The sequence below is a fragment of the Pocillopora damicornis genome, chromosome 9 (genome assembly GCF_964200805.1).
Source record: "Pocillopora damicornis chromosome 9, jaPocDami1.2, whole genome shotgun sequence".
Classification (NCBI taxonomy): Eukaryota; Metazoa; Cnidaria; class Anthozoa; order Scleractinia; family Pocilloporidae; genus Pocillopora; species Pocillopora damicornis.
In genome coordinates, this window is record NC_142678.1 from 618,690 (window position 1) to 632,210 (window position 13,521).

Here is a 13,521-nt window from a genome sequence, read left to right on the forward strand (position 1 = left end):
AGGCTTTTGGGATTTTCCTTGCTACTTTTCTTAAACGGAAGTACTTCAAACGATAGGATCACATATTACCACTCAACTTGAAGTATTTGATAGTTACTTACCTTGAAACATTTCTAAGCTTATTTAGGCTTCAGTATGAAAAAAGTGTGGAACTACCATACCCCCCCCCCCCCACCCTTCACGGCAATTTCTTGGATGCCTTCCCATTCAAAAGCGCTCACAGTCGGGTTATTTGATTCGTTTGTTTTTATTCACTTAATTGTCTATTTATGCTCGTTTCAAATTTGCACATGCTTTCGAGATTTACAAACTTTCATAAAGTCAACACTTTGAAGTACAACTTAAACGAAGTAACGTCTGTATATACACCAGCGAAGAAGCCTTTAAACTCCAGAAACAATTGTCATTTCCTCCGTATCACGGTCGTTCGTTGTCACAGTCACGCATTATCACGCCAACACTTCTATACTGTGATCGACCGTACTTACACATTTTAAGGGCTGATGGTGTGACTTATAATTATTATATTCTTCATTACTTTCATCAGACTACTGGAATTATTGTAAAATACTTGCTATTGAGCTACATAGTAGCAAAATTTCCAAAACTTTTTAATGCAAAAATCGTTAACTTGACATACCAATTTGCAGTATACAATGCGCAACTTAATGTGACTATGGACGAGACAACACGATCTTAAACGTGTAGACGACACTTGGTTCGCTGCAAGTTTCGCTTTTCGATTGGGTGTCGTAAACCAAAACTAAAGTTATCACAACGGCCAATCAGAAGGAAGATAATTACCCTGAACATCCAATGAGAACTCGGAGTAAAAACCAACCAAACTGCCTTGAGCTGGGAAACTGAAGCGACCGAGACGTGATGGATTTAGTTTTGCATCTGATTGGTTTAGAGAATGGCGCGAGTTTTCTGGACCAATCACAGAGAAAAGTGAGGTAAAACCAACGAAATCCTGGATTACTTTGGACACTCTAAAAGCTAAAAGCTAAAACGCCCCAATTACGCTCGTTAACACACATCACTCTTTGGATTGGATACCTGCTTTTATATTACGAACTATTCTTTATTCTATGGGAACAATGAAATGCAACCGCTGTTGATTACGGAGTTCATTTTGGGAATGAAGTGAAAGCGAACTTTTCTCACCTGTGTTAGTTCACAGGCAGTTTTCAACTTTTGAATCGCCGAAATGGCGATGCTTAATCTGACAATTACTCGTTCATAAATATTTTGTCATGGTTATGAAATATCTCTTTGAAGACTGGGAGAACTCTACTCAACTCAACTGATTTCAACAGTAATTCTCTTGTACTTCATAGCGCACGTTCCAAGGTTTTTACTATACAGCTGTCAGTCATACTCGCTGAGGAGAAGTCACATAACCGGCAATGAGGTGATGTCAATAATCTCGTCCAACTTCCTTCGGTCTCCTCTGAAAGTATGATATATCTTTTTACAACAAATTTTGTGGCCTAACGGATCAGTCTGTTTCTAATGATGTTCAGATGCTTGGAACACAACCGACCTGTAACATACTTTAGGATTTAATCGTTCGTGTCAACAACGTGATTATTTTTGTAACGATTAACGGAAAGAGGTGGCGACGCCCTCCTAAACCTAAATTCTCGTGTGGTGAGTTCCTCGCTTATAAAAAATTTCTAACGATGCAAGAATCAAACCAGTGAAGGTGTGGAAGGCTCAACAATAGCTACCACATGGTCAAACTGATTTCACCGTATTGTGAGTCCCAGCGATAGAATGCCCGATCCATCCCTTTGCTGATCTGCAGCAGACATCTCCATTTTCCGTGATGGCTGAGCGCTGTGGTGACATGTGTAAAAGTTTCCGACTCCAATCGATTCTCCTCTTTGAACTTGTAGATTTTGTGGCCAGTTTCGTTTGGAAGGTACGCCATTCGTCGGCGGTGAGCGCAACGAAGACGGTAAAACAAGGTTACAGAATCGTCATTCACCCAGTCTCCTGTAAGTGGAAGAGGAAAAAGGTCGGAAAGATAATTAGCTCGACATTCAAGCTCTTAGTGGCTCAATGGTAGAGCATCGGAGCGAAAATCCCTTGTACTCGTCTTTTAGACTTTTTAATCTCTATTCAGAAGCATAAATGGTTCCTGGCAAACTTTAAAACTTGTGCAACATCTCAGTTCTGAATGAGTCGTAATTCAAAGACAGAAACTTACCACCAATATGGAGAACATAGGTGACAGGTACTACAACTTTGACTTGAAATTCCCCGTATGCTGAACTGACATCCTGAAACCCTGTCATGGCCTTCTCTGAGATCCAGTGGCCTGAGTTTACGTAAAAGACTTGTGTTGGGACATTTCTTTCACATGCGCATACCTTGAGGATTCGTTCAGACCCAGGGGGCCCCGGTTCACCAGGGCTTCCAGAATCCCCCTTCTCGCCTGTAGGCCCTTGGGGACCCATCGGGCCTCTCATTCCTCTTGGTCCTTCCTTACCCCTCCAACCGGGGATGCCGTCGGTACCATTGATACCCGGTTCTCCAGGTGCTCCTTTTCTCCCCCGCCGGCCCATTAATCCTGATTCTCCCTTTTCGCCTTTGCTCCCTGGGATTCCGTTTAGCCCGTTCCTACCGGGAGGTCCGTTTATTCCTTGGGGCCCAGGGTGTCCGGGAATTCCTGAAATGAAGGAAATTGCAACATTTATCACAACGCAAGTCGAAGGAAAAGTGTGTCCCAGAATCTCAAAGTATATCGAACATTTTAGCTTTTTTACCCTTTACGGTGGCCAATTTACGTTTTCAACTCAGTTGTTAACACTAAAACTACCTATTTTACTAGTTACTTCGTTTTTAGATTCGAAAGAGTAACATAACCATTCGATAACTGATTTCAAATACGCTAAGAATTGTGCATCGCCATTTAAGTTTTGGTTTGCAACCTGGCTGTTTCCCTGTAAAAAGTGGCTCGATTACTTTTTGCTAAACCGAAATACGGTGAGTTGACTTTTAAATACACTCAAGATAACAATCACATGCCTTTAAAGCAAACCCCCCAGTCTCGTTTGAGCATGTTTAAGTGCCCTATAATGAAACTAACTATAGAAACTGTAAGAAATGCAACTAAAGGGAAGGGGTACGGAACGTCGCTGATCGCTCAGCAAGCGACATAAACCCAGAACAAAACGGAAATGTTGCTCAAGTTTTGTTCTCCATGCCTTTTTCGCCGTATGGTTTGCTTCACATGTTATTGCGAGACAACTTAAGTTTCTTTAAGAAACAGCATTAAATTTTATTGCGTCAAACTCAGATTTTGCAGATTTTATGTTGGAGGAGTTTCAGTTCCATATCAAGCAACCGCCACCTGAATCATGTATGTTAGTTTAAAGTATCACACGCCGGATGTCGGCTTGTTTAACTTTTAACTTAGGTGTAAACTTCGTTGCATTACTGATTAAGTTTCGAAATAGGAGGAGCTAAGAGACACGGCCAAACCTGACGATATCAACTTGCTTCCTTTAGTTATTCTAAACTAAATAGCCGATATTGGTCTGCGCGGTTTTTGGCGTGAGGTCTTTACTTCTAAGTTTAACTGAGCAATGGATCTATTCCATTCGAGTACGTGAGAACATGTGTTTTTCAAATTTGAGAGTTAATTATGCAAAGATTGGAAGATAAGGAAATATTAAATCATTTATTTCGCGCAAATTTGATCTCTATATCAATTTGCTCCTTATTTTGACTGAACACTAAGTGATTTGACCATTCTTAAATTGATGGATGCACTTAAAGCTCATTGCAAATAGTAATTAGAACAGTTCCACTGCATAAATACTAAGGAACATGACAGGATGATATATTGTTAAAAAAAACCGCAGATTTTGATGAGTTTTGCCTCAAGCCATGGCATGAGCAACGATTGCCCTTGTGCAAACAGAACCTATCCTTATGAAATTATTATTATTTTTAAAATGCTGCACACAATGACACTTACAGAAAGTAAACAAGGCCTAAGGGTGTGATAATCACACAGAGCAGAGACACTAAACCAGAAAAAACATTTTGCCTAAGGGTTGTATCCTACTGGCGGGTAAATTGTTTCGTAGCTTCCCGCTAATTTTCCACCGAATAGCAAAGACCTATGAAAGCATGAAATAGCTTTGTACGTAAGCCTATAGACTTTTTGCATTTTTACGAATCATGTGAAACTCAGATAAATAACAAAACAAAACGGGAAAAAATGGCGGAACCAAGTAAAAAATCATGTTTGCCTTCCTTTTCCAGAAAATCGTATAAACGTTCACAGCTGTCTAGTCAACAAGTTTAAAATCCATGTAAGGGGTAACTTTTTTAAACTGTGGTGCTGAGAAGGTGGGGGGTATTAAAAGATGTCTTGGTTTAATCAACTTTGAAATAAAATTAGCCATATTAAGATGAGCTGTTTGTATTGCTAGGTACTTAATCCAAGTAGAAGAGAAAATTGAAACATTTCATGAGCAATATATATCTGATATAGAGACGAGATAATCAGTTAAAAGGACACGGAATATTGTGTGAGGAGGAAAAATCGATCAGTAGGTGATAAACCTGAAGGAAGCAAATCCGAAAAATGTTTTTGTTAATCTGTTGAGGCACGCTTGACCCTAAAAAAAGGTCCAATGTTTGTTGAATGTTAGCATGGGGTTATCACGTTCACCAAAAGTTCCTGAATTGGGTTTAAGTCCTTAGATGTACTACTCAAATTAGAGCGCTTTTCGATTGAGTGTCTTAAGGCCAAAACCAAACTTATTCCAACGGCAAAAGCAAACCGTCTAAAGCGCAGTAAAACGCACGTGACCAAATCGTGATTGGTGTCAGCTTTGAATCTAATTAGTTGAGAGCGTGGCACGAGTTTTCTTGACCACGAATCACAGAGTAAAAGTAAAACCAATGAGATCCCGGATTACCTTCGACACTAAATTGAAAATTGCTCTAAGAGGAGTGATCACCCCTTCAGAGAATTTCAAATTTTGGTTCGGAGTGGAAAATCTCACTTTGGGAATTCACTTTCAGTCTATAATCAAGAAATTCCCTCAAGTAAGTGAAATTCCTTCATTAGAACTTACCGTTCCTACCAGGAGTTCCCGGAATTCCCTGTAAAAAAGAATAAAAAAGGATTTGGTTTAGAATGGGGATAGTTAAAACATAGAAATGATTGTCATAATCAGCTTCTTACCTAAGTAACAAATTGATTCTTGGTCTTTTTCTGAGTTGGGGGATAAGGGGGGGGGGGGGAGACTCTTCACAATTTTTAGTGAGGAGTAACCGCTCGGTTCTTCAAATCCGGGACCCCTTTTCAAAATCGGGATCGTTTTTTCATTCATGATCAAGATGGGAACAGTTATGAAATTCAAGCAGTTACGACATCATGAAATATGAAATAAGAATGGACTTCATTTTGAACTAGGACCTGTGCCGTCATTCCTAACAATTAGATGAAAACACTTCTTTGGGCCCATTAAGTTTTCGGAACTTTCTACCAACGAGCCCCAGGCAGTTGCCGTCTGCACCCATTTTTCGATCCGTTGAACTTGATCTTTAAGCGGCAAAATCAATTGTCACTTAAGTGCAGAAGTAGCGAATTGGTGCACGAAAGACTCAACCCAAATTTTTCCAAATGTTATCATTTATTTGGCATATGCTCCTTTAGTTATCTCAGGAAGCATGTTTCATTTGAGACCTTCATGTTCTATATCTATACCGGTTTTCAATCAAAAACGGCTAAAAAAGGTAAACTATCTTATTCTTTGCGTAGGACGACACATGCCGTTTTACTAAAAAATAGGGGTACCCCCAAAGAACAGGACATTTTCACAAGGACAGTTCTGGTATTACAGTTATTTTTAAGATAAAATAGTGGAATTAATAATCTAGACAACAATCTGCGCGCGACAATTCTTTTTAAGTTATAACGCGAGCGTGCATACAAATTGTTGCGTCATCATTACCTGGGATACTGGAAACAAAAACAAATGGGATCGCACTGAGAAAAGATCTTGGCTTTAAAAGTTTTAACGGACGTGGAAATCTGGCAGGTGAGTTAAAATGTCTTAATGAGTTTTACCGTGAATGAAAACTTACATTTCGTTATTATCATCAACACAAAAATTCGAACTCGAAGAAGTTTGGCTTCGACATGCCAACTTTCAAAGCTCTATAGTCTTCATTTCAGTTGAAATTTTACGGTGAGATTTTTTTGGTAGTTCTATACGCGTATTTTTCGCTCTATTTGATGTTAACCTTAGGATTAATGCTCTAAAATGCTTTGAATGTCTTACGAAGGTAAATAGTTTTAAAACTAGACAAACCTTGCTCCAGAATTCTGGAAACAAGTTGTTTGGTGCTTTAAGTTGTAAGCACTGCCAAGTGGGGTCTCAAATGACGCAGAATTTTCAAATTTTCTGAAGTTGGATTATTTTCTCACTGCATGAGCTAAAAATAATTCTTGATTACAACAGTTAAACAGTTTGTCAGCAGGGACAAAATTTCGTCAGCGTTCCTTCCCAGTCTCCTCCCCCTGATCTTCCCATCACCAGCCCCCGACCCATCCTCCTTGCTTAGATTTTTTAAACCTTCACGGATGGCTACGTCATAAAAGATTTGCGCTAAGAATACAGCTTTCTATTGATTGTCACGTATTTCTTCGATAACTTCTTTTCATTTGGCTTCTTAAACGTCCAGACATGAACATGTTAAAGGAAAAATCGACGCTCATGTCGACACAACCGACAGCAAAACTCAAACAAGTGTTTCTAATGACACATATGCGCCCAATTTCTGTTGAATTTAACCCACACTGAGTTCTCGTGTTTATTTGCATTCATTTATAAACAAAAAAAGAAAGAAATCAACTCTTTTTTGCTGTCGATATAACCTTCACCTTTTACGATATCTAAAATGACACAATTGCCTTAGTTTATTGCAGTCTCAACTCTCTGGTATTTTATTCAGAGCTTCCCTTGGGAAACGTTCGACGCCATTTTAAGACGAATAAAAAACTACAGTTCGAGCAAGCAGACTTAGAACACAATGTCTAACCGCAATTGTATGCACTGGAAGAAAACAAGGAGTTATATGAATTGGACTAGTTCTTTGACTTATAATAAATCACCCTAGAGCTATTGTCACGGCTTTGCAATGTGTGGGTGTATTTGGTGCCGAATGTACGTTTAGTACGAGGTGTAACATCCACTGCGGTGGCACTTTTCTGATCCGCTGGAAACAATGTGTTTCCTTTCGGCTTCGTTCAAGCCACGGCGGAAATGTTTAGCGAGATAGCAGATGGGTTGCGTAAGGTTCTTATCAAAGGCAAAGGAAACCGCGTCTCCACTTACAATAAACTTTATGGTTCGTTCGCTTTTACTGATAAGATTTAATTGTAGATTTACTCCTTCGAGATGTTAACATAGGAAACGAAGATTCTTCGCTCACGCACAAGCTATTTGTTACTGATCAGATAATTTCGTACCATTGATAAATCCCATTTCGTTGATAAGGTGCTAAGAGGCATATTGTCAAACGGAGACTCCTCAACACACTGCGAATCTAATTTCACGGCCCTTACGCTGCAACAAATTTCCAACCTGAACAAACATTTAAACGCTCTCGCATCTTGGTGTGTTTTGGAGCTGTTCACATGTAAACAGGAATCACAAAGCTCATTTACTGACTGAACAAATTAACACGTTCTTATTGTTTCTACTCAGCTGACAAGTTATTATCAAAAAGACCGCTCTCGCAAACATTTTACACTCACTCAACTAAAAGCGACTGAAGTATTTCCCTGGATAATGTTTGCTTGACAGTAAGGCAGCTCGAAATTTCACAAACTGGAGTGTATATTTACTTTCAGTGAGACTGTTCAGAATAAAGAACATTTCGACATTTCTTCGTTCGTCACTAACCAAGGCGATATTGTATTAGAAAAAACACCGCAAATACAATTCTTTCAGCTGTTTGAAACTACTAGCAAAACTTTCCTATATTTCAATTTTGAACAATAGTGTTTGCTCGGTAAAACGGCCAACCAACTTTGCAGCAGGTTTTGAATACAGCGCTGACCAAAAACTGCCTACGAAATGAAGACTGCGGCAAGAACATTAATTTTCCTTTGAACATCAGTGATCCGGTTTTGGACGAAAATAAGTAGAAGGTCAAGGGTTTGTGTTATTCTATATTAGATGCATGCTATTGAGTAAAAGTGGATTGTCTCACAGCCAACTAAAAAGAGAGCGCAAACGTATCATGGCATATTCACAAAGAACCGAGAACCAACACTACGAAGTTTCTTCTTCTACTGCGGCTCGACTTGTACGCACGACTTTTGGAAAATAATACTTCTTTGTTTACAAAGCTGAATTTTAAGCAGTCCCGCTAGGTTTGAATGAGAGAGTACTAACAAATGTTTTTACAACTTACACAACATGTTACGCTCTTGCAGCGTAAAATGTCTTTCCCATTTCCCGTGGAGTTCGTCTCTTGGCCTAAGCTAAAAGAAAGAAATATGGCGGTTTAACAAGGTAAAAACAGCGACGCCAGTTAGTTTTGCGTCGAACAGAACTTTTTGGTTCTTCCTATGTTCCGTACACTATAATTATAGTAGCTTAAAAGCGCAAGTTTCCTAGAACTACGCAGTAAATAATACACCATCATGAAGTTTCGCAACGACAAAACTAAGAATTTACCTTGAAGTTGGAAGTCGAGAGCACGTCATCGCCACAAGAAATAACATCAGCTCGCAGTAACTGAGAGTAGCGGCCATCCTCATAGAATATGTAGTGTTAGCGTACACTTCACTCAGCGAGTGTCTGAAATTAATTCAGAATTTGCGTTGAAGCTCAGAGCCTTATTACCGTAATAAATTCACTCCAAAAATCACCGGTGCAGAACCGGTAGGCCTATAAACAGCCGTGTACGACGAACAATACAAAATTAAATTTCTAAGACATTGGGAGTGCAATTAGTTTGCAGGAGTTGCCCTTGGCCCAAGAGTTCACGGCGCACAAAGCGAATATTTACCTGTCGGATTCACGATCACTGTAAAGAATTTAACAAAGCCTCAAACTTTTCTACAAACTTGTGGAGAGTTAAAGTGGAGAATTTGACCAATGACATGCAGTTCGTACATGCTTCTAGCAGGCACAATACTAAAAAGTTTCCATCCGTTGTTACCGAAATGGTTGTTTTAATTTTCCTCACGAAACATGCTAAGTCATAAGCCCGCAAAGTAACCCATTTTCATGCACTGTGATCCGCAAATGAATGAATTTGCAATTATTATGCACACTTGAGTGACAAACATCGTGTGAACGGAGCCTTTCTCTTCGTGTGCACTGGGCAGGTTTTGCGTGTTCGTGTGATTTGCCCACGTACTTACCTCAAACACTTAATACCTGTTAACTACACGAAACCTCTTCAGTGGTGATAAAAATATAATCCGATTTAGCGGATACATTAGATCTAAAATTAGCACGTAAATTATTCAATTCTGTTTAACCCAGAGCAAAATTGTGAAGAAATTTACAACTCGATCTCCTTGAGTGATTGTAGAGCTTAAAACTGATCAGAATGGTAGTTTCATCGTACTTAGGTATACCATGTATTAATATCAGCATCAGATACAAGACTTCTTTGGATATAATTAATGTGATGGGGCATAAAACTTAACTTAAAACACCATTTAGGGTAAACAGTTCTTGGAAATCTAAACTTATTAATTAAACCACAATCATTTTAGGCAAAATTCTTGTTGTTCGTGATGATTCGGTATGTAATTACGATGTCTACGTAAGATTATGTTACGGTTCTTAAATTTTCAAACAAAAAAAGCTCGATTAGTGATGTAAAAGCTTTAATACGTCATTAAAAGCAAATTAAAAAAACCAATTTGTATTTAAGCGCCTTCGTCAACCGCATGGTCTTAGGTCACTTTGTTCAACGTGAAAAAAATGCATTAAATTCCGTGTGGTTTACATGCAAGACCAACCTCTTTGAAACAGTTTTTGCCGACTTATACCTTCGGTGTAAAGCACATATGATGTGTTATTTTGAAGAGCCTCACTTCCGCTAATGGAAACGAAAAGCGAAAGCTGTTTCACAGCAGGTGGTATCACTCAAGTAAATTTTTTTCGGCGGAAGTTGTTGTTGAATAAAAAAATAATGCGCCATTTCCGTGTTTTAAAACTGCTGAATGAATATTCCACTGAGAAAATTTGGAATACTAATGTAGCAGCTTTAAGGCGTTGAATGAATTAAGGGAAAACAGCAAGCTGTCAACTTTTCTTATAAATTTGTGATTATTTTCTGAAAAGGTCATTACAAAATTCTTATTTGTGGAAATTGTGTGTCAGCGGCACGAGATGTCGTGCAGTGGAAGGTTTTTCCGTTTTTTGAGCAAATTAAGATGATTGGGTAAATTTACCGTCGTAACAAGCAGTTCTTCAACAAGATTGAAATACGAGGTAATACCTAGGAGCTAGATTTCGATGAATCTTCTGGGATATATTCGCTTTCGCTCGATCTTCTTTCTATGGTCTTTGATACTGAGTAGAATAATACAGAGAGAGAGGCGACATGATTCCGAGGGCTACTGGTCTATTGGTCAACCCTCTTGTTTTTTTATGCTTTGTGTTTTTCAAAACAAGGAAGACTTTAAAATGGGAAAGAAGAGCCAGATTTGGTTGTTTTTGATGCCAGTTCTCCTCGACTGTCCAGTGTGATTAAGAAAAAAAACTTGATTTAAATCACCAAGGGAGACTGCGCTATGACAAAATAGATAAATAAGTAAATAAATATGGCAGAAACCCATTCTCTTTCTTAACATGCAGAATGAATGCGCAGAATTGGAATCATGCAAGTCAGATATTTATATGATAAAGGTTTTTGCCTCGAAGACATAGAGCCAGTTTGATAATTTTCCAATAGTTGCATCTTAAAAAAAAGTTCCTGATCTTGTTTTCTGTAAAAAGGGTAATTGTACCATGACATATTGCTCATCTAGACGTGTTTCTTGATTTGGTAGTTTTTGGTGAAAATGTACATGTCTGAAAGCTAAAAGGCTTTACCTCTAACAAAACTTATTAGCAGCGATATTTCTATCTGGTTCGAGCGTAACAGCTCACTGAAGTATTTCCAAATTTATTTTTGTGTGTGTGTGTGTTTTTTGAAATTTTTGTTGAGAATATAAAGGTTTACTACATTAAAACGGCGCCAGCACCGTTGCCTACCAAATTAGGCCGTCTACATTTTACATGGTAATCTAAATTGCTCAAAAGTTATTTTATACGTCTGTCTGTGATTCAATGAATTGTCTTAACTATATTTCACCCAATATGAAACAAGCTTAGATACACGAAAAAATTTTTTCGTAAAAGGCCACTTGTTTTCAACGTCTGCCGGAGAAAAAGACTGGCGAAATGCCTCGAAATGGCTCTGTCTCTTAAAATTTCGCGCTGACATCAGAAAGTAGTGACCTGTGATGTTCCCTCTGTGGCTGCCCTTGGCCCAAAGGTAGTCATTCACTTGAAAATGTCATATTTTGTTACGTATCCCATTGTTCTGAATCAGCTCTTCTCTTCAGAAAAGCTTGAGCAGTCTCGATATCTGTTTGAAGTCACCGAAAACCTCACGAATGTAACTTTCGTTCACCAAAAACCTCTCCTCCATTACTGAGTCAATATTGCCCTAGATTTTTATAAAAATGTCAAACTTCTTTTAGGGGTAGTTCTCCTAAACAGAACGCTGAAGAGAACTAAAGAAGATTACATTTACTATTTTTTTTCTTACATAATATTGCCCAAAATATTATATATAGAAATATAGACAAAAAAACATTGAAAGCCAATATTGAAACGATAGCTTGTTTAAACTAAAATAAACAGACAATTTTAGACGACATTCTTAAAAATAAACAAGTTATTATATTAATATCTTATTGAATAAGTCTGATTCTAAGTTAAAACCATTGCACATACCCGACGACGATTACACAGCGGCATTTAAGAAAGCAAAGTAACCTTTTTTAAAGTTTTTAAGCCAAATACGAAAGCGCTAATATCATTAATAGAGATTGGTAATTGAAGGACCAAAACAGTATCTTAGCAACGTACACAATTCGTTGACAGATTTAGAGGAATGATTTTAGAGAGAGACTGATTGTTCAAAATCCTTCTTTGAAGTCGACAGTTTAAATCAGTGAACATTCCTAAACTACTCAAGCCCTCCAAGTTTTACACGATTTTGCTTCAATAACAGCGCTTGCCTTGTGATAGAACGTTACAGGTGAAATTTTGCTCCAAATATTAAGGAAAGAAAGTCAAGAGAAGGCTCCCGTGTAAAATCCTGCCGTTACGCAATTTCAACGAATCCATGTGCCATGGAGCTTCGCGTTTTCAAATACTGCGGAATTTTTACGACGTTATGTCGCATTTTTTGCCAAAACCACAAGCGTCTCAAAGACAATATCACGAGTAAAGAATGACTACAGTCTACTTACCGATACTAGTAAGGCGCTACTCTTTGAAGCAGTTAATCAACACGAGGCGAAATTTTTGAATCCAGGCGACACATCCGCGACACACCTTCGCGACCTTGACACAAAATCGAATGCAAAACAGTGTTTTTCAGTCATGTGACCACTGATTGGCTGATTTCATGTACACTGAAATGGGTTTCGATAGCAAATGCCAGCGTATACGAGGAATGAAATGTCCCTTCAATACCTGTGATAAAATGTAGTGAAACCCGACTCGGCAGTTGAGTAAATAGGTTAAATTATGACCAAAGAGATGTCTCTATACTTCATCGACATGAGAAAATCTTGCTTTGCATGGACTGAAAAGTATAACCAATTTCCTAACCAACAACAGCGTCAAATATTTGTTGAATCGCTTTATATTCACCCTGGAAGGGAATTTTTTCGAAATCGAGAGTATGCCGCAGTAAGTTGGCAATAAGATCGAAGCAAATTTCATTCCAATCATATTTTAATTATTTCCACCTCTGTCATAAAGGTTATCTCCACAGGCATCAAATCTAAGGTAGTTAAACAGCGTTACAGACTCACTCTGCAGTAGTCGAAAACACTCTTCCGCAGTTTTAGACGAAAAAGCTGAAGCCAAAACTTAGAAGGACTCCACTTACCTCACCTCTGAAAGAAATTCTACAAACAGCAACAAAAACAAAAGCCTGCTAATTCTTGCTGCAATATAAATTCTTTCAGTTCGCTGCAGATAGAAGCACAATTCCCCACAACAAGTCTGGAGGCTTGTCTAATATTTGAAAAGATAACATTGGGCGCCTGTGGGCGTATCGTGGGCGTATTACTTCAAAGAAAGTTAAATATTGAGATATTCAAACCATTCCTGAGATATATATACTCTCTACATGTATTGTGGCCAATACGGTTAAAAGAAGTTATGTAAGGTCTTCTAAACCAAAACAATAAGCCAAAAAAAGGGAAAATACCTGCTCAGTTAACAAGCTCTT

At 38.4% G+C, this 13,521-nt stretch overlaps 1 protein-coding gene across 4 annotated transcripts; it reads right to left on the bottom strand.

Annotated features, from left to right (window-relative positions):
• Positions 1–228: 228 nt before the first annotated feature.
• Positions 229–13,335, bottom strand: LOC113670230 (uncharacterized). 4 transcript variants are annotated; one of them, XM_089181876.1, is made up of 7 exons: positions 13,182–13,335; positions 12,530–12,623; positions 8,721–8,843; positions 8,455–8,524; positions 5,103–5,130; positions 2,216–2,677; positions 229–2,001 (listed from the first exon to the last, which is right to left on the bottom strand). In XM_089181876.1, exons 3-7 carry the CDS (start codon positions 8,801–8,803, stop codon positions 1,730–1,732), a joined length of 915 nt encoding a protein of 304 aa, XP_089038002.1. In that variant the 5' UTR covers positions 8,804–8,843; positions 12,530–12,623; positions 13,182–13,335; the 3' UTR covers positions 229–1,729. The 4 variants fall into 4 exon arrangements, with proteins under 4 accessions (XP_089038002.1, XP_089038004.1, XP_089038003.1 ...); XM_089181878.1 differs by having other exon boundaries at positions 13,177–13,301; XM_089181877.1 differs by lacking the exons at positions 12,530–12,623; positions 13,182–13,335 and adding an exon at positions 9,413–9,432.
• Between the last annotated feature and the right edge of the window lie 186 nt (positions 13,336–13,521).

Excerpts from the sequence above, each read along its gene's own strand:
- LOC113670230 (XM_089181876.1), bottom strand. The coding sequence starts at position 8,803 with ATGAGGATGGCCGCTACTCTCAGTTACTGCGAGCTGATGTTATTTCTT. Across the intron at positions 5,131-8,454 it reads GCAAGAGCGTAACATGTTGT|GGAATTCCGGGAACTCCTGG; the intron begins GTAAGTTGTAAA and ends TCTTTTTTACAG. Across the intron at positions 2,678-5,102 it reads GGGAACTCCTGGTAGGAACG|GAATTCCCGGACACCCTGGG; the intron begins GTAAGTTCTAAT and ends CCTTCATTTCAG.